Source organism: Fundulus heteroclitus, unplaced genomic scaffold (genome assembly GCF_011125445.2).
Source record: "Fundulus heteroclitus isolate FHET01 unplaced genomic scaffold, MU-UCD_Fhet_4.1 scaffold_39, whole genome shotgun sequence".
Lineage (NCBI taxonomy): Eukaryota > Metazoa > Chordata > Actinopteri > Cyprinodontiformes > Fundulidae > Fundulus > Fundulus heteroclitus.
Window position 1 is genome coordinate 3,615,946 of NW_023396803.1, and position 22,055 is coordinate 3,638,000.

Below are 22,055 nucleotides of genomic sequence, written 5' to 3' on the forward strand. Positions count from 1 at the left end.
GAGGTTAGTGGAGAGCAACTGGTTTTGTGGTCTTTATAAATAAATGACACACTTCCCACCCAGCCCCCCTCCAGGTCACAGAGTGTTCTACTCCAACCCATTTGGCCAGGTGGGATTCTGGCGGATGGTGTAATGAGCAACTGAACACATCCACTTGTAGTTTCAACATCCTTCCAACAGCGCTGAAATTCCCGTTAACGACCACCATGTTGTCGTTGGAAGGACCACCGTTAGTGATGGGGCCAGTCAGTGCACTTTACCACTACAAGGCATTTACAGATCAATGGCCAATGCAAGCTGAAGTTTTTGCTGCTTTGCTATTTTACTTCATGCTGTTGAAGTCGATGATGATCAAGTTAAACTTCAGCAGGATGGTATAAAAAATCTGCTTTAATTTCTTTCCTTATTGTTACATATATTCCTTCAAACCTAGTAACAGAATGAGGCCACATATTGATGTTTTCAGAAGAGTGTTGGACTTACCTCTATCTTGTCTGTTTTAGCATCTCCCCAGTAAAGTTTTCCTGCTTTGTAGTCTATGGCTAATCCATTGGGCCAGCCAAGAGAGTTATTCAGCAGGACCACCCGATCTGTTCCATCCAAGTTTGCTCGCTCAATCTTAGGATGCTGACCCCAATCCGTCCAGTACATGAAACTGAGAAATCAGAGGTAATGAGAGAAGACAGACTTAAGATATCAGGAAACATGCAACCAAGAAAGTTGTGGTTTTAAAGTTATTTTACCCATAGCTGCAGGTCACTTCCTCCTGTTATTATTTTTATTTTGGTCTAAATTAGGGATGGGTACCGAATTCAGTACTTTTATAGGTACTGACCAAATCCCGTTGGTACTACTGGGTACCAATTCACGTAAAATCAAACGGTACCATGTTTTGGTACCTTAACACATCAATGTGACACCTAGGGATCTGAAGAGTGGAGGATTTTCCATGCCGAACACAGCATTGCATGCACAAGAGCAGGATGACGTCAGTAGCCGCTGGTCCAGTAAAAAAAGCAGTAAGTATGGCTGATAGAAAACGCTTGAAAGTATGGATCCACTTTTTAAAATGCGCTGCATATTACGCTCGCTGAAATATTTTTGAAATGAAGTTCAAGGCTGGCGGCGGGAATACTTCTATTCTGTGGAAGCACCTGGTCACTGTTGCAAACTTAGCAAATTTTGAACAAATTAGCAAATGTAGCGACTCTTCAGACCCATCCGGTGAATTTTTTTTTAAAAAGTGAAACATTGGGGCGCTGGTGAGCAAGATATGGTGTAGGACGCATTTTTCAGAGCTCCTGCAAAATCCGACTTAATTACAAACGAAAAAGGGAAATTACAGCTTTAATCACGCTGGTATCTGTGGATATTCCGAAGAGGAAACCTTTGGATCATAAATAAGATAGAAAGTTCGGACATAATTATCCGGAATGGCCGAAAAACTTCAAAAATTCAGACACGGAAGCGACGCTAATGCTACAAGGCCTGCTAGGACCCCGAGGCAGCGAACAACAGAAGATGCCGACCCACCGATAACCACGGGCTCTGGTGAGCCAAATACCAATAGCGAAGAAATGAAAGCAGACATTTTACGGTCAATAAGAGGAGACATCGCTAAGGTGATAAAAGACGAACTCAAAGGTGCATTGGCGGACGATTTCCAAGCTATAAAATCCGAACTGCAAGCGGTCCGTTCTGAAATTGTTAGCAACGTGAAGGCCATACAAGCGGAAGTGGATACCATAAAGACGGAGGTTTTGGACTTAAAGAGTGGTTTATCAACGTGGTCAGATGAAGTCTCTTCACTACAGTCTACTGTTACAAGCTTGCAGAGGGAAATGACAACACTCAAGGACAAATGTGAGGACTTAGAGGGGAGAATGAGGAGATCCAACATCCGCATCGTGGGCATCGAAGAACGCCCGGGTTCTAGCTCCCCACAGGCGGTGGCAAAACTCATCAAGGACGTGCTACAGATGGACCGAGATATAAAGGTAGACCGCTCACATCGTACACCCATTGGGAGAGGACCTAGAGAGCGGGAGCTACCAAGAGTAATCATCGCCAAGTTAAACCACGACGGAGACGCGGCGGAGATCCTGAGGAGAGCTTGCAGCAGAGCTCCGCTCTCTTACAATGGGCACCGTGTTTCCTTTTTCCCCGACTACACGACAAGCGTGGCCAAAGCTAGAGCTACTTTCACGGAGGTGCGAAAGGCGCTGCGTGGGATTAAGGAGGTCCGCTACGGCCTCCTCTACCCAGCCCGATTGCGGATTACATATCATAATGTAGAAAAGGAATTCCTCGACCCCAAACTGGCCATGGATTACATCCGGAACAATATTACTCCGACAGAGACAACCGAATAAAGGTACCGCGTACCTGCAGTGACAATGTTATCAGAAAAATTTGAATGCTATGGCTATCGTTCATATAGCTTCCCTCATAAGGTTTATATTGATAATTTCATAGTTTTTAAGATAATGAGCAATCTAGACGTTTAATCTAGATCCCTATTTCCAGTAAATCTTGCAGGAGCTGGCATCGTGTATGTGGAATTTGTGTGCCTATTTTATCTCCCCCATTTGGCTCATTCCCCAACCAAACTACATATCTAAGCACACCTTTTGCACACATATTCAATCTTGTTGTGCACTTTAGCGGCTTCTATTAGCGGCCTGGGACAATGTCCCAAGTATTCTTTTACTATAGGTATCTGTTCTTTGTTTTTCCTGTTTTGGCCCCTCTGTTCCCCGGGGACCTTGCACAATTTCTTTTTGCAAATGTCTTTTGTTTTTGTTGTTGTTATTGTTTAGCTTCATCACACGCTCATTCTAACCTGGCGAATCCAGGGAGGGTGGTCACAGTTGTCGAACATATATTTTATTCCCCCCTGTTTGATACTGCTGACAAGTTGTACACATTCCTTAAATCTCACATAAACAAGGTGATATTATACATAAAGGTCTGGTTGCCACTTCTGACACACTCCGATAAGTTGATGTATAAACCAAGTAGAGTTGATAGGTGATCCACTTAAAATCGTATCCTATAATGTAAAAGGATTACATAATCCAGCCAAGAGAAGGAAAATATTGACTCAACTAAAACAACTTAATTGTCATATTGCCTTTTTACAAGAAACCCACCTATCTGATACAGAGCATGAAAAATTAAAAAAAATCCTGGGCAGATAAAGTTTACTACTCATCCCACCTATTCGGGAATAAAAAGGGCGTTGCCATTCTCATACATCGGCAGATCAACTTTATACAAACTCTGCTACATAGGGATACAGAGGGGAGATATATATTAATTAATGGGACAATTGATGGCATAGAAATATCGCTACTTAATGTATATGCACCTAATACGGACGCTCCTGATTTCATAAAATCACTGTTTAAGATAATATTACAACACAGTTCTGGACTGCTGTTAATAGGTGGAGACTTCAACTGCATTTTATCACAAATATTAGACAGATTACCCACTCCAAAATCTCCCCTCTCTAAAATGAGCAGGATGCTCGAACACCAGATTACAGAGACAGGTATTGCTGACGTATTGCTGGAGAAGTAAGTTCCCCAGAACTAAAGACTTTACCTTCTATTCAAATAGACATGCATCCTACTCCAGGATCGATTATTTCTTTACGCCAAAGTCAGAAGTACATAGAATTACAGATATTGAAATACTTCCCATTACTATTTCTGATCATGCTCCTATTTTACTAACTTGGAATATAGGACATAGATTAACATCCAAACAATGGAGGCTTAACACATCCCTCCTTAACGACAAAGTATTCACAGCATTTATTACAGAGGAATTTAGGATATACCTAGAAACCAATAATACTCCGGACACAACTCCTCTAATATTGTGGGACTGTGCCAAAGCATTCCTTCGAGGCCGCATAATATCCTTCACGACTGCGAGGAAAAAACAGAAAAATGCTAAACAAAAAGACCTAGAGAATAAAATTAAAGATTTAGAACTTAAACATAAAAAATACACCTCAATTAAAATCCTGAAGGAGTTAAATGCAACCCGCAGACAACTAAATAGCCTATTGTCGGATAAAGTAGAGGGTAATCTGAGGTTTACTAATCAAAAATACTATGAATATGGCCAAAAGGCTAGTAGATTACTGGCGTATAGACTGAGGAAACAACAGTCCTCTAACATGGTTCACAAAATAAAATCTCAAAATTCTATGATGATAAAACCAGACGAAATTGCAGAAACCTTCGCAAATTTTTACAAATCATTATATACAAACACTGATACGTGTAACAAGGACCATGAGCTCATAGATTTTTTAAAGGATATAAAGTTGAACCACCTAACGGATGAGGCGGTGCGTACATTAGATCAACCGATTGAGGATTGGGAAATTAAGCAGACAATTAAATCACTAAAGAATAACAAAAGCCCAGGCCCAGATGGATTTACAAACCACTTCTATAAAACCTTCCTAGATCCTTTGACCCCTCTATTATTAAAGGCATACCATCACGCTTTAAACTCTAAAACTATGGCACCCTCTTGGACGGAAGCCACTATTGTAGTGATCCACAAAGAGGGTAAAGACCCTACAGACTGCCAATCCTATAGACCCATATCACTGCTGAATACAGACTCTCGCATACTCACCTCAATTCTAGCAAACCGACTTAATAAATTTATTACCCAAATCATACACCCCGATCAGACCGGATTTATTACAGGTCGACATTATGCTAATAATTTGAGGCGCCTATTAAATTTATTAAGCGCCCAAAAAGAAAGAAAGATTGAGTCAGCAATCATTTACTTAGATGCTCAGAAGGCATTTGACAGAGTATCCTGGCAATATTTAATTCATACGTTGAAACGTTTCGGATTTGGCCCATATTTCATTGACGGGGTGAAAACTCTCTACTCATCCCCAAAAGCAGCAGTCAAGGTTAATGGCTTCAAATCAGCTAGATTCTCATTAGAAAGAGGCTGTAGACAGGGGTGTCCACTCTCACCCCTCCTATTCGCCATCAGCATTGAGCCGTTAGCCCAAATCATTAGAGATGATATTAATATCAAAGGAATAGAAATCAATAACGAAATACACAAAATTTCACTATATGCTGATGATGTGTTAGTGTATTTGTCGGACCCTAAATCAACAATTCCCCATCTGAAAAAGCTTATCTCCCAATACGGATTTTACTCAGGTTACAAAATCAACATTGATAAAACAGAAGCTATGGATGTAAACGACACTATCCCTGATTCCATAAAGACACAGAGTGGTTTTAAGTGGCCTAAGAACGGGATAAAATACTTAGATATTCAAATACCTCCATGTCTGAATGACCTCTATGAAACAAATTATGGCAGACTCCTACAAATCATAAACAAGGACTTAGAGCGCTGGGATACACTCCCTATCTCACTGTTAGGCCGAGTTGAAAGTGTTCGTATGAATGTCCTACCAAGATTTCTATACCTATTCCAGATGCTACCTGTAGAGATCCCCAAATCTACCTTCGACACTGTAGATAAGATGCTAACGAGATTTATTTGGCAAAAAAGCGACCTAGAATCAGATTAAAAACCCTGCAATTACCGAAATCTAAAGGCGGTCTCAAACTTCCAAACCTTATATTCTACTATTGGGCGGCACAACTCAGACCCTTATTATTATGGATACAGGATACTGCAGATACTCGTTGGCTGGAAATAGAGAAGAGCAAGAGCTCAAGACCTATACAAACATTACCCTTCTTAGATGTCCCCGCAAAGGACATGTCAATTTGGACAAAAAACACCCTCAAAGTATGGAACAAAATACAATCAGTCTTTAAATTACCAAAACAGATTTCACTTTTATCAAATATAGGACATATGAAGACATTTATACCTAACAACTTAGACTCTGGATTTAAAAACTGGTCTAACTATGGACTATTTTATATTCACCAACTAATCGATAAAGGAAATCTCAAGACCATCGAACATTTGAAAAACGAATTTGGCCTTCCTAAATCGGACTTCTATAGATATTTACAACTTAGAACTTTTCTGATGGCACATGACAACTGGACTAAACTCCTTGAACCCACACCTATAGAAAATTTCCTAATGGATATACAAAGGGGAAAGGGAAACAATAAAGTAATTAGTAAAATTTATGACCTGTTTCTCTCCATGAATATAAACGACTAAATGGGAGACTGAATTACAGGCTTCAATAACTGGGGACGCTTGGAACGAAATCTGTACAGAAGCACATTTAACAACAAACTCTAATACATGGAGAGAATTCAAATGGAAAATAATAATCCGGTTTTTCAGAACACCAGTGATAACTAATAAAATGTACCCTACACAACCCAATCTATGCTGGAGAAACTGCGGGACACGGAACGCCAACCATACTCATATTCTGTGGTCTTGCCCTAAATTAAGTGAATTTTGGAAGGATATCTTCGATGCTCTTAAGATAATTTTCAGAAAAAATATTCCAAAAACCCCCTTGGTGGCAATTCTAGGTGTAGTACCCGATGGAATAGACAGAATGTCGGATAGATATCTCCTAAGAATTTTGCTGACTGCAGCATTGAAGTGTATAACTATCAGATGGCTGAAAGTATCACCACCGACGTATAACATATGGATTCAGAAAGTTTGGGACATTTATTTGATGGAAAAAATCACATACTCCTTAAGGCTCCAAGAAGCTACTGTTAATACGAGATGGAACTCTATTACACCACTACTAATTCAATGATGTAAGTGATGTATCACCCTCCTGTACTTGTCTGCTCTGTTGGACCAACCTAAAATGTCATGGCACCTAAGACTATGCGGTCCACCTTATCCCTAGGAGGATCTAACTGTAAGCTTATTTTTTTTTTTTTTTTTTATTTACGGTTTTTGTGTGTTGTTCTTGTTTAGATGTTTTGCATTCATTCCCACACCTGTTAAGAACACTTATTATTTCACCTTCCGATGCCACGTTTAATGCAATCGGTTAAATGTCAATATGAGTCGGAAGTTTGTATTCATTTTCATATGCTGTTACTAAAAAATAAATAAAAATAAAGTTCAAAAAAAAAAAGTGAAACATTTAGAGATTTTATTAATAAACTCACGTTTATTACTACATAAACACACAAAAGTACCAAAAATAGGTACCGTTAAGTACCGGTATCGATTCTCGGGTAACAGGTATCGGTACCATATTGGTTCAAACGTGAAAGGTACCCTTTTTCTAAATAGTGTATTTTAAATCTTTTTCTACAGAGGATAAAAGAGCTTGGTCGATTCCTTCTGGAACCTCTAGTGTTAGGAATTATCCTGATAAAGAGAAATTTAAGACTTTTCATGATTTACTTGTAGGAGATAAAATGGATTTGGAAAAGTGTTTCTTCTACTTTAATTTGTTATTTCAGAATTCCGTTGTTTTTGTATAACTTTTATTCTAGTCTTAAGATTTCAGAAATTACACATAAACCTATATTCTTGTCTGTCTCGTTCTCATGGTTAAATATTGAATCAGATGTTTGGATCAAGCAGCTACTATTTCAGTAACAAATTTACCAAATACTTAAATAAATGTATTATTAAATAATAATTAATTGTTCCACAATGGGGACATTTGGAGAGATAGTGGCAAAAACACAGTTGCATACTAAATCAGTAATAAAAAAACAGCTAATCTAATCTAAAGTTTGTTCTAAAGCAACAGAGAATAAACTTTTCAGAAAGGCCACAATAAAAGTAAAAACAAAACCAGGGTAAGTATTGTACAATTATTGATAATATAGAGTATTTGGGTAAAAACTGAAATATTCTAGTTAAACAGAAGAAATACAGCAGCTTATTTACACAACAATGTGAGAACAATATGCAATATGCTTGATTTTACAGCAACACCCAGAGTAGCAAAAATATGTGCAAATGGATATCAGCATGTGAGAGGCAGTGTAAATGATTCATGATCAGATCAGAACCTGTGCAACCATCAGCATGTTGGAAACTCTTATTGAGTCTGTTGTGAGCAACAGAGATTACAAAGTCTAACAGCAGCAGGCTTCAAGTCACTATCTAAAGCGAACTTTAACCAAGCCTTAAACTTGTTCTTTTGATGCCAAGTGTTGCTAAATTAGCATTTTCCCATGACAATGGCAGCAATCCTTCTTCTGTTTCCATACATGAACCATTAACTGATAGCTAACCAATAACACAAAAGTTGATTGGCCAGCTACATGACTTTAGTAGTAAATACTTGAATAACGCCCAATTCAGAGTCGCGGGAGTATTTTATTGTGCATTTAAGATAGCTTTACATGAGCGTAAGAAAATTAAGACCTATTAAAAAATGCAACACTATACCATAATAATTTAGTGAATTTCGGAATTGTTATGGCCTAAAATTTTGATTTTCAAATGTAGACTTTTTGAGAGCCTGTGGAAACCCTGAATATTGAAAGCAGTGACCCTCTGAGAGACCCAGCTATGACAAATTCCAACACACAACACCTACCCATTGACAGGATCCAGAACAATAGCTCTGGGTTCATCCAGGTCCTCCGAAATCAAAATTTTCCGAGATGTCCCATTTAGTCTGGTAACCTATAAGCACACAGCAGTCATTAAATGCACGGCAATAACATAATGTTTATGTTCACATAATGTGTTATTCCAGTTTGTTTGCTCAGAACAGAGATAGCAAACAGAAATTCACATTCAGTGTCCTGAATGACATAAAAAGTGTGCAGATGTTCACACTAGACTATGTTCTGTAGACATGTTTTAAGATCTATAGAGATGTTAGTAAAATAACTAAAACAAAGTTATGGGTGTACCTCAATCCGATCAGTGCCAGTGTCGGTCCAATAGAGGTTTCTGGCCACCCAGTCAACAGCAATGCCATCTGGGTGGCTGATGTCCATAGTAACCAGTATCATGGCATTGCTGCCATCAATGTGGGATCGCCGTATGGCCCGAACCTCATCATCTGTCCAGTAGACAAAACCTTCAACCGGGTCATAGTCTATAGCTATAGCGTGTCGGATGTCATCAACCTACATGAGAAAAGGAGCAGTGATGAAGAACTGAGAGCCTCATTCTAACAAGAAAATCCTAATAGTTCTGTTAATGTGCGTGAGCGTGTTCACCTGTAGTACTATGTCAGTGAAATCCGGCAGATCAAGTGAGATTCTCCTCAAGTCTGTCCTTCGAGCCAGCAACAAAACCTGTTCTGCTCCTGAACAAGACACACAATTGATTTTCATGTTTTGGACCATCTGTTTGTAGCCAGCAAGGTGATTTAATGCAAATGGTCACAGTGTGATTTGACAGTGTACTAACAAGTTCAATCTTTTTGTTTATCCAACGCTCACTGAAATCTTTGAGTTTGAATTGAATTGAATTCTACCCCGCTACTTTGCCATTTAGCATTAACGCTATTAGAGGCTAATATTAACACAAGCTACATGTAGCTAGACTGAACCTGATAAATAGTGCAGAAAATAGTCGGAACCTGCAGAAACCTGTCCTTCTGCTGTAGTTGATCACTAAAGAAAATATAACGCAAAGACAAGAAAGACAGGAATTATACAAGGCTGCTGCTGCTGGTTGTTAGCATGGACCAGATCCTTGTTTACACAGTAAAAATGTGATTTATTTGCTCCAGGACTGTGTTTGTTTTGAAAAACGTTTATTTTAATATAGATTGATTCTTTATTTGTTCCTTAGTAGTAGCTTATTTCTATCAACAACAAACTGACAGGTTAAATATTGAATCAGATGTTTGGATCAAGCAGCTACTACTTGAGTAGCAATTTTACCAAATACTTAAATAATTGTATTATTAAATAATAATTAATTGTTCCACAATGGGGACATTTGGAAAGATAGTGGCAAAAACACAGTTGCATACTAAATCAGTAATAGAAAAAAAACAGCTAATCTAATCTAAAGTTTGTTCTAAAGCAACAGAGAATAAACTTTTCAGAAAGGCCACAATAAAAGTAAAAACAAAACCAGGGTAAGTATTGTACAATTATTGATAATATAGAGTATTTGGGTAAAAACTGAAATATTCTAGTTAAACAGAAGAAATACAGCAGCTCATTTACACAACAATGTGAGAACAATATGCAATATGCTGGATTTTACAGCAACACCCAGAGTAGCAAAAATATGTGCAAATGGATATCAGCATGTGAGAGGCAGTGTAAATGATTCATGATCAGATCAGAAATGGCACTAAAGAAAATATAACGCAAAGACAAAAAAGACAGGAAGTATACAAGGCTGCTGCTGGTTATTAGCATGGACCAGATCCTTGTTTACACAGTAAAAATGTGATTTATTTGCTCCAGGTCTGTGTTTGTTTTGAAACATTTATTTTAATATAGATTGATTCTTTATTTGTTCCTTAGTAGTAGCTTTTTTCTATCAACAACAAACTGACAGGCAAATGGAAGCACACAGTTTCACTCTAGAGATAAGCAGTTAGAATAAAATAAAATGGTGATTGAATCATGGATACACACTTCCATAAAGGTTATTAACATTTATACTGTTATATGTTCTACTCTTTTGTTCTTTTGCTAGGCAGCTAATCTAAAAAAAAAGGTTAAAAAATATAACAACTGGACTACTCTGAAGCTAGCATTTTCCCCTACCTATTGGTTTTGCCCTAATTAAAAGAAGTATTGTCATAATGTAACTACCGTATTTTTCGGACCATAAGGTGCAACAGATTATAAAGTGCATTAAATACTCTTCCCAAGTGTGTAATACCACTCCGCCCCTTCATGTACACAGCTCTCTATCCGTCTCTGTCGGGATGACAGAGTAGTAAGACTACACTGCCCTGTTTCTAACATGAGGCCAAAATAAATTTAACTTTTACATTGAACTAATTTACTAGGTTTGTTGTTGATGGCGCGTACTCCGGGCGCGGCAACCTAAAGACTCTGACATACTCGGGCGTACTGTGCGCATACTGTGAGCTTCGTGGACTCCACACTGACTCTCTGCTGACGTTTTACCCATTCTCAGTGAGAACAGAGAGGGACCGTGCGTACCTGTGACCGCCTGCTTGGAGCAGCTCAGTGTATCAAGCTCGGTGTCACATATAAAACAGTTTGATGTAAAGACTTCTTGCCACCGAGAAGTCATAATATTTGAGCTGTGCACATACATGTACGTGCGGGCCTCTGCGGAGTGAACTACGTCCAAGTATGTGGGGGCCTTTACATGAATGCACTTCTAGGTTCGACATTACAGTCAGGCAGTCTGCTCATGGGATCGATCAGCTAGTGATAGTGTACCGTAATGCTCCAAATATCCATTGAGCGGAGCGGTTTTGTTTCATTACCAAACTTGCACTTACACATTTTAACAGATTTTTGACAGCATTGTACATTAGGGCTGGACGATAATTCAATAACAATATATATCGATCGATAGACGCGTGGCGCGATAGGAAAAAAAAGGGTCGATAAAACTTTGACATAGAAACAGTTTCCCTTCCTTCCTTTCTGCCTATCATATTAGTTGATGCTACAGTCACTACTTCCTCTCGACCAATCGTAATGGCGGACCCAGGCACGTCGTCACAAAGCTCCGCCCTCTCAAACCACAACACAGAGCACGTGAATATGTCGCAGCAAGTAGCGGCAGAGGAAACGGTCCTAAAACGGGGTTTTACTAGTTCGCCAGTCTGACAGAAATAAACCACAGTGATTTGTAAAACTTGCAAGGAACCGGTAAAAACAAAGTCTGGTAACACAACCAACTTGTTTCATCACGTAAGCCGCTCACACCCGCAGCAGTGAGAGCTGTGCAGCCCCGCCGCCGCTCAGCGTCATCTTAGGAATCTTCTGGAAGTTCTTCCTAAACAAAGCAGGTACAGCAGCTAAACCGGGCTCCAAAATCAGATTGACATTGATTACCCCGTATGTTCCTAACAGAGCACTTCGCTCTCAGACTGCAGGTCTGCTGGTGGTTCCTAGAGTCTCTAAAAGTAGAATGGGAGGCAGATCCTTCAGCTATCAGGCTCCTCTCCTGTGGAACCAACTCCCAGTTTTGGTCCGTGAGGCAGACACCCCGTCTACTTTTAAGACTAATCTTAAAACTTTCCTTTGTGACAAAGCTTCTAGTCAGAGTGGCTCATGTTACCCTGAGCTACCTCTATAGTTATGCTGCTATAGGCTTAGGCTGCTGGAGGACATTAGGGTCTATTTTTCTCACTCTGCTAAGTTCTCCTACTGTTCTCCAATTTGGATTGTTTGTTGTTATTTCAACTTTTTGTTCTGTAATTTTTGTCTTCATAGTAGGTACACCTGGTCTGGCGTTCTGTTAACTGTGACATCATCTGCTATTACCATATAACATAGAAATGATTCCTGGATCAATGTGTGCTTCTGTGCTTTTTTTGTCTGTCTTGTTGTGTCTCTGCTCTGTCTTCTCTAAGCCCCAGTGGGTGGAGGCAGATGAGCGTTCACACTGAGCATGGTTCTGGTTCTGCTGGAGGTTCTCCTCCCTGTTAAAGGAGAGTTTTCCTCTCCACTGTCGCTTCATACATGCTCAGTATGAGGGATTGCTGCAAAGCCATGGACAATGCAGACGAATGTCCCTGTGGCTCTACGCTCTTTCATGACCAGTGAATGCTGCACTGCAAAATGGAACTAAAAATAAGTAAACTTTTCATGAAATTAGTGTGTTTGTCCTTGATTTGAGCAGGTAAATAAGATGATCTGCCAATGGAATGAGTATTTTGACCCCTAAGATAAGATAATTATATATACTGCACTTGAAATAAGATGACGAAGATGAGTTGTTCCTATTTTAAGTGCAAAACTCTCATTACATTGGCAAATAAAATTGAATTGAATTAATAAATCCTCGCCGATGAGGTCCCAATTGGACTTGACAGAGATTATATTTGTGCTTGACTGAAAGAGTGAAACCAGGCTGGAAATACACAGGGAGACCAAAAATGGAGGAGGGAAAGCATCTACAGTTCATCTCGTCTTCACTTGACTTCCTTTTAAGACCCTTCCAGACTACTGAATAAGAGTCAAATAAACCCACACACAAAGAAGCATACATGTGCACTCTACTGCCAGCACAATAACAAACGCTTCAATTTAACCAGCCAAGCAAAACAAATTAGAGGCACATACACAAAGGCAGACATTCGCCCAAACTGCAGGCGGACACAATAAAGCATTGTTGTTTTTATTGTCAACAGTGGCCAGGCGATTGGTTGGCAGACCTCGTTCAGATTTATTACCAAGCCTTAGAGACACACACAAACCTTTAGCCAGTATTTTGTTTTTGCAGAATAAGGCTCCATTGTTTTAACATCGTGGGAATCAACATGAGGGCTGGTCAGTTAAAACTCCCCTGTGTGTCCTGCGATGTCCTTGTAACGATTTTCAAGCTGATACTCCCTGTGTCGCATCCCCAGACTAACACCGTAGACAACCATAAGATCAGCGATCGCACATGCTGATCATTTTAGATATTTCCAGCTAAGTCTAAAATCCATTTGATTCCTTTAAAGAAAAAGAGCCTGCTTCTTCCAGCTACCTCATTATAAAGGTCATGTGTTAAAATAACTCTGGGAACCAAGCCAAGTCTCAACCACACCTCCCAATTCTGCTTTTTCGGAGCTCTATGAAATCAGATTTTTCTTTTTCCCCCAAATTCTGTTTTTTTTTTTGTTTTATTTGTTCCCAATGTTTTTACAAGAAACCCATCCTGACCACCTATAAAGTATCTACTCATAATATACATAATTTTAACATCTTAAAGGCCGGTACTTGTATAGTCCAGAGGACCCCTAAGTGCTTTTCACTAATTCGCCCATTCACAAGCTGATGGTGGTAAGCTGCCCTGGGGCAGACTGACAGAAGTGGGGCTGCCATACATCGCCGCCACCAGGACCTCTGACCACCACCAGCAGGCAAAGCGGGTAAAGTGATGGAGCATTCCTGGGTCTGCGTTTGTGATTGGTTGGGAGGATATAATGACTGTAGTATTAACCTACATGGCTAGAACGCAAAAGGAAGGATAACTGTTTGTTTGTTTTTTTGTTTTGTTTTTTTAACAGTGTTCTGTCTGGCAATGTGGCAATACAAATTGCTGTCTTGATGCCAAAAACAGCCCAACAGATTTTACTTTCACAAGTGGAGCAGTACGGCTTTCGCCATAGTGCTCTACTTGATTTATGCATGTAAAAAGTTTTATTATAATTCATGCAGTGGGTATTTCAAATTATATGGACACTACAATGAGAAAGTAGAAGAGGAAAGGAAAAACAAGGGGGAAAAATGAGAAAAGGTGAAAGAAAGAGGAAATAAAAGGGAGAGAATGATAAAATGTCTTCAGTCTGCTTCATCACCTGCAAAGAGAGATGTAAAAAGAACAGTACAACCAACGGATATAGTATACCAGATACAATAATGTAACACCTTGATACCATAGCTGAGTTATATGTAATATTATTTAATACAACATGTATAATGTGGTAGCTGAAGATAAAAATAAGGGTTTACTGTGTGGAAGTGAAACTGTAAGGACCTGGAACCAAGCACCTGTAGTTGTTTGTGAGAGTGCACTTGTGCATATGAAGTTTATCCAAAAAAAAAAAAGACCCCCCCCCCCCCCCCCCAGAGCACCGAGGCAGGCACCAAGTAAAGGCCCCCAAGGGGGACCAACACAGGAACCCCCCCCCCCCCCCCCACCAAGGGAAGAGGAGAGACGGCCCTAAGGAAATCCCCCCAAACGCCGCAATGCTGAAGCCCCAAGGAAAGCTCCGCCGGCAGCCAGCTACGCTGAAGTGGAACCGCCCCGCCCATCGGCGGGAGCCCCGACTGAGACCCGGGGGGCCAGGCCCTCCAAAGCAGCCACCAGGAATGAGCCCGGGCATCCACCCCCAAACACCGAGCACCACCAATGCACCAGCGGGCCAAGGCGCCAGCCAGCGCAGGGGGGCAGTACGGGAGGGATAGGCTCCACACTTAGCGGAGACTTGAGATGTTCTTGGGAGAGGGAGCAGGTCAGACCCGAACCGGACAAGTAAACCGAGAAAAAAACATACACATTCACAGTCTCATTCCCACCTTCCCACCCTAGTGCCCCCACTCGCAACACACAGACTCTTCAAAAAAAAAAAAAAAAACGACCCCGCCGTGCCTACATTTGCATATACCACTCACATCCAATAATCCCAGGTCCCCCAAAGGGGTACCAGGCCCCCGGACCCAGTAGGTGAACAGTCAAATCTAGATGGGGGGGGGGGATCCTCGAGTAACGGCTCTCCCCCCAAGGTCCTACATGTGTGGCAGCGTGATGGAACAGGCAGAGGGAGGAGTCCGGGGATTGGGAGAAAAGGACTGAGGAGCCTACTGCACTCCCAGGGAGCCAGCTCCCCTGCTGACTCCAATAGGCACCCCGTTCCCCGAGACACTCGGGCGTACACTGGCTCAGATCCCAAGCGGCATACTCCATAGAACCCGAACCCCCGAGGCCCCGCCAGGGCACCCGCCCGAGGGCGACACACCCCGGGACCCCAGACCCCCGGACCCACCCAGCGGCAGCACAGCTACCAGGCCAGTAACCCACATCCATCGGCATGGAACCCCCCCAAGAGCACCGCAAGCAGCCACTGTAGGCTGCCCCGAGGCCTCCCAAGCCCCGCCCAGATGGGGGCAAAAGACCGGGGTTTGACCCATCAGGCGCCCCACTCCGAGCACCCCCCAGAGCCCCAAGACTCTGGGACCCCCCCCCGAACCAGCCCCCGCGCCCCGCAGGATGCATCCCACAGCCCCCCATTCCACTAAGTGATGGAGCCAATCAAAGGAGCCCAGATAGATCTATCTGATGTGGATGCAGATGCTGTCTCAAGATTAATATGATCCAACAAAAGATCTCTATACTGATTGATACTGAGATTTTCCTTACTTTTCCAATTCATGAGGATAGTTTTCTTTGCGATACATAAGGAAGTAAAAGCCAAGCAAACAATTTTTTTCCCAGAGAGCTTTCCTCAAAGTTACCCAGCAAGCAAACTGGTGGGGAAGGTGAAATTTTACAACTCAGGCACTTTGATAAGTCCTTACATATCTGTACCCAGAACCTCTGAACGGTGCATAACCATAAGGCGTGAATATAATTATCAGGATGATTGCCTGAGCACTGTGGACAGATGTTAGTGTGCAAAACCCATCTTGAATAATATTTGACCTGCATGGTGTACTCTGTGAAGAATTTTGTATTGTATTAGTTGTAAATTGGGGTTTCTAGTCATTTTGAAAGTTCTTAGATATATCTGAGCCAAGATGTTTTGTTTAAAGCTGACTGATAAATCCCCCTTCCATTTCATAATAGGAAGAGATATTGAATCATCTAGTTTAGTCAGTGTCTTTTATAATTTAGACAGTAGTTTTGGGGGGTTTAACTCTAGGAACTCTAATATATTAGTTTGAATTTGTAAACCACCTTTAATATGGTTAAATTTATTTCCAATTTAAAAATTTCATTTGTTCATATTCTAATAATTTATTTTTATTAATGCCATATTGCATATTTAATATAGCAAATGTGATAAACTCAGTTCCATCAAAAAAATGTTCCAGGTATTCAATACCTTTATTCTTCCAGTACGCAAAGTTTATCAAATTATTATTTTGTAGGATGTCAGGATTACTCCAAATGGGAGTACGACTGCACGGGATTAGTGATGACTTTGTCATTTTAAGAAACTCCCACTATGCTGTCAGAGAAGAGCTTATGCTAATATTTTTAAAGCATGTATAACGTTTTATATTTGAGTTAATAAATCTGAAATCATGATATTATTGCATATTTTCTGTTCTGTGTCTGTCCAGGGCTCACCTAAGGGATTATGTTTAATCCAATTAGAGGCAGATCTAGTCCCCCTCTGTCTTTAGTTTTCTGTAGCGTCTTTAAGCTGATACGAGGGGGTTTATCTTTCCAAAGAAATTTAGAGATAGAAGAGTCTAGAGATTTAAACCAGTCGGATGATGATTTATTGGGGATCATTGAAAATGAGTAATTAATTCTAGGTAAGACCATCATTTTAATTGAAGCTACCCTACCCATAAGTGAAATTGGAAGCAATTTCCATCTTTCAAGGTCCTCTTCTAACTTTTTTAAAAGCAGGATATGGTTAAGTTTTGGTAAATCCGCTAATTTAGACGACACAGTAATACCCAAATATTTATTACTTCCTGATTGCAGTTGTAAATCTAGGGAGTTCTGTAAAGAGCAATTAATTGGCAGTACTGTAGATTTAGACCAGTTTATAGAGTAATCTGAGACTTTTGAGAAAGATTCTAGTAATCTAATTACTTGAGAGAGAGAAGTGTTTGAGTGCTGGAGATAGAGTAATACATCATCAGCATAAAGACTAATCATATGCTCTATTTTCATGCATTTTATACCTTTGCCAACATTTGTTTATCTAATTGTTGCTGCTAGAGGTTCAATAAAAATGGCAAAAAGTGAGGGGGAAAGCAGGCATCCTTGCCTAGTGCCCCTCTGGAGACAAAAGCTGGAAGATGTTTGGTTATTTGTCCTGACACAGGCTGTTGGGAAGCTGTATAAAATTTTTAACCAATTTATAAAAAAAACTGCCAAAACGAAATTTATGTAGAGTAGCGAACAAAAATTTCCAATTTACTCTATCAAATGCTTTTTATGCATCTAAAGACAATATATTGGATTTAATATTTTTACTGTAGGAATAATCTATTAAATTAAGTAATCTGTGTGTGTTTGTGGATGACTGCCTTCCTCTAATGAAACCAGTTTGATCTGGATGTATTATGACAGGAGTGACTTTATCTAATCGTTTTGCAAAAGCTTTACAGATTATTTTAATATCCACGTTAATAAGGGATATGGAATGACAGCTGGTGGGAAACATAGGATCTTTGCCTGGCTTAAGCAGGAGACTAATAGTAGCAGAATTCATATTAGCTGGAAATCTGCCATTTTCCTGAATTTCCAGCTACATTCTGTGGAACGTTGGTGCCAGAATAAAACACAGTAGGGAATCCATCTGGACCTGGAGCATTTTTATTGGGCATGCTTTTTAGAGCTTCCTGAACTTCAACTGTTGTCAGCGGTGAGTCCAGTGTCGTTCTTTGGTTATCTGATAGTTTAGGAAGTGTTATTTTATCCAGAAATTGCTTTATTATCTGATGGATTTATCTGTGATGTGTATAAAGGTTTGTAAAAAGCCCTAGTATGGCAACAGATTTTAGCTGTTATTGCACTGCTGTCTTTGGCAAGTGTGCCAGACAAGAACAATTCAACAGTGGGCTCAGCATGAGCGGAGGACGAGAATGTTATATTTTAACATTGCGGGGTGTGAGCAGCTTCGCTGAACTGAAGTCACGCTTACACAGACGTTAAGCAAGGTATTTACAGTATGAGTTACTTCATTGGTATTATTGCTCAATTACAACTGTATTTACCCAGATTGCCCTGAACTGTAGTCCGGTTCCTGCTTTTGGAGTGGCCTCTGGTCCGCTTGGGACTCCCATATGTGTTCAGACCGCTCCGGATTTAAGTTAAACCGAGCAGAGACCTAGGTTTTGAGATGGACCCAAGTTCGCTTTTCTGGTCCGCATCAGAAATGGATTGCGCATTCACACCTCCCCAAGCGAACCAAACTTTCTGAGCAAAACAAACCAGAATCCAAATAAAGTGGACTAAACAAGGCCAGTGTGAATGCACCCATAGTCTAAGCTTGAACACAGGCTAATTTACCAGCAGCCACCCTCCCTGAGCCTACCAATAGCCATTCTATCTGTTCATCATTCCTATCTCCCTTTTTCCTCGGGTTTTTGGAAGTCCACTGAGTGGGAAATGCTAATTAGACGAATGTTTAGCTAAACAACGTTATATAAATATATTTTGCTTTTGTAATGCAGCCATATTTTTCTGCTTGGAGCATTCATTGCGTCTACTTTGACAGTAACAACTGCTCAGTAAACAATGAAGTAGAGCTCCCTCCAAAATTACAAACTATTTGAACACAGTTTATTAGTAAATGTTCTAAAAACAGTGCTGATTTAGTTCATGTTAATATTGATAGAAGTCAGACACATACCTGGCTTGCATGTTTTTCCATCGGCCTTAAGCTGTACTCCCGTGGGACAGGCGCAGCTGTAGAAAGGTTCGACCGGTGAGAGCAGGCAGAGGTGACTGCAACCTCCGTTATAGTTGCTGCATGGAGTTTTGACTGAAATGGCACAACGAAGAAGACAGAAGTCAAAGAAAAGAATGTGAATATAAGAACCAGGGTGCAATGTTGTTGTTTTTAACAGTGTGAATAGACAAATATCTAATTTACTACTTGTTCAAAGATGAACCTTTGGTTTTGTGTCATCAGTAAAGCTTTTAGATTTTCATCAGAATTTCCAATGCATGTTTTTTGTCCAGACCAATGACGTTACTACTAGTATTGTTATATTGAGCTTTTTGTACAGTACATACACACTTACTATAAGGCTGTCGATAGGGCTCCAGAACCTGAATGTCCATTGGAGAATAAATCCCACTGAGGATCTCTCTGGTTTTTTCTCCACTGTGTTTGTTACAGGCGTGGATGGAGCGAGTCTGCCAGTCAGTCCAGTATAATGTCTCCTTCGACAGCGTTAGTGCAAAAGGATGGGTCAGGGTACCCTCCACCACTGCCTCTCTGTAAGTTGGAAAAAAAGCTTCATAACAATAGGAATTTTGTCATCGATTCTACCCGAACAACTTAAAAATCTACTTACACTTCCTCATTATAGGAGATTAGAATCTCTACAAGTAAGATTTTACATCAGTTTTTAAACCGGATGACTCATAAACCCGTGCAGAATTAACACGGAGCAAGAAAATTCTTTGTATAAATGCTCACCATGATTCAATGCAGTAATTACAGTGGCTGCAAAGCAGAATGGAGACCCTGTTTAAATGATTGAATACAATTTTTCTCAAACTTGGATTTGATCCTTACTAGGTTCTAAAATTATTTAAATCTAACCTCGGGAGAACAAAAACACACAACAGATTCTAGTTTGGCCTTCTCTCCAACATTGCAAGGGGTTATTGAGGTTTGAAGACAGATGTTTATGCATTGTTCTCTGAAGGCTCCAGAAGGTCTGGGCTCAGTTAGGTGACCCAGTAACTCCATGAGGATGCCATAGGACTTTAAAACAGAATCAGGAAAGTTTTTTAATAAGCTATTTTAATGTGGACAACATATGTGTTTGCCTCTGATATACACATTTAGTGAGGGCCTTTCTGAGACATTTTTTATAACTAGTTATAACTATAACTGCTTTTACTCCATGGTTGCCGTTAACTGAAATAACTAGAATCAGCTAACTCATTTAAATACACAACAACATTTATGAGGGTCTTTGCATTGACCATTTATGGTTCAATCAGGGCGTGTAGAGGGCCAAACATGAGGTGGAACCTGGTACCAAACGTTCAGGTACAGCTGAGATCTACAAAGATAAATTGCTGCTGGTGTGCACGCGCATGGTTTTAGAAATTCTTGCCGTATGCTATGTTTGGCTTTTGGGCGTACACAAACTTTAAGTGTGGCTCCTATGCAATGTTTTATAAATGATACTCCAAATTATAATGCACCAATACAAAGAAACCTAGAATTGAAAGCAGGTGTACTTAATCTGTAGCATAATTGTATAGTGAAAAAGAATAATGCTACAGTGGATTTTTGTCTAAACATATACCATAAATGAGATTGTACACAGTCGAAGTAAAAAGTATGTAAAAGATATGTCAAATAAACTATTTAGACTCACTGCAACATACAGTATGTGGTTAAGTGGGAGATACTCCTGTTGCCAAAAAGACTTCAAAGCACAGATTGGAGGAACACAATGTTCAGAAGCCAGAATTTGCACTATTAGTATAAACAGTGGTTGTGGAACTACTGCTGTGCCTCCAAAGGAACAGAGGCTAACTTGGTCAGACAGTTCCAATAATTTGGTTTGGACTCAAACATCTCTACCACATTCCAACAAGATATGCTGGCAGAAATCAGTTAAATAGAAATAAACTGTGATATAAACAGATTACAGACATCAAAAAATGAATCAAAGCTTTAAGGGTGGACCATTTTTCTACATGTATGCCTTTTAACTGACAGCAGAGATGTCACATAAAAGGAGAAAACAGGCAGGGTGAATGAGATACCAGACACTGATACCTGAACAAAGGTTCCAGACTAGAAATGGAAATCTTACATGATCTCAATTGATCAAAGCCAGCCTAAACTATCACTGTTTTCATTTTCTCATTTGGCAACTGATGAGCTCTGCAAAAATACAGTAGGTGCTACAGCATTACTGATCTTATTCAGTAATGGTGAATAAGAAAGGGAACTGAACCCAGAGCTAAGGAGGAGGTGAGTGTGGAGCTATGTTACTTTTAAATGGGGCCTTCATTCCACAGCACTGTTTGTGTTGGACTCTTCTTTATTTTTCTTTAAATTAGTCCGTATGCCTATTCTGTTTCTTACTCCAGTCCCGTTTTTCAGGAAAAAGCAGCTCACAAAGCCATATAAAATATGGTCTAGCAAGCATTTGAGGTTGTAGACCACAGAATAGCATTTCAACTTTTAAGCCAAAAGCACAAGTGAGCGTTGCCCATTAGGCTGTTGCTTGTTGAGATAACACTGTGTGAGAACTCTTAGTACACAGTGTACTCTACAGCAGGCTATAGCGTGGTACCATGTTACAACATCTTCAAACATAAATGATGCAAAGGCAGTTTACTGGAAAGAGTGGCAATATGCTGATCTGAATCTTCTGTGTCTGTGTTAAAGCTGTAGTTGGTAATCCTGTTCAGAAACACTTTTTGTTATACTGGGTAAAATCGTCCTTCCATCCTGACAGTTGTCAATGCATCATGTATTCAGAACAAGGGGGTAAAAATTTCGATCTCTGTGAAAACTGCAGGCCTGTAAAAACCAATGATGTATCCAGTTAGCT

General features: G+C 40.1%; 1 protein-coding gene across 1 annotated transcript in view; it reads right to left on the minus strand.

Annotated features, from left to right (window-relative positions):
• lrp5 (low density lipoprotein receptor-related protein 5) overlaps window positions 1–22,055 on the minus strand; it is a 111,726-nt gene that overhangs the window by 63,198 nt on the left and 26,473 nt on the right. Inside the window, exons 6-11 of the mRNA XM_036130832.1 lie at window positions 19,548–19,744; window positions 19,154–19,285; window positions 9,168–9,256; window positions 8,856–9,074; window positions 8,534–8,622; window positions 484–655 (exon numbers count right to left, since the gene is read on the minus strand). Of these exons, the coding sequence (XP_035986725.1) occupies window positions 484–655; window positions 8,534–8,622; window positions 8,856–9,074; window positions 9,168–9,256; window positions 19,154–19,285; window positions 19,548–19,744 (898 nt within the window). The remainder of the gene's footprint in view (window positions 1–483; window positions 656–8,533; window positions 8,623–8,855; window positions 9,075–9,167; window positions 9,257–19,153; window positions 19,286–19,547; window positions 19,745–22,055) is intronic.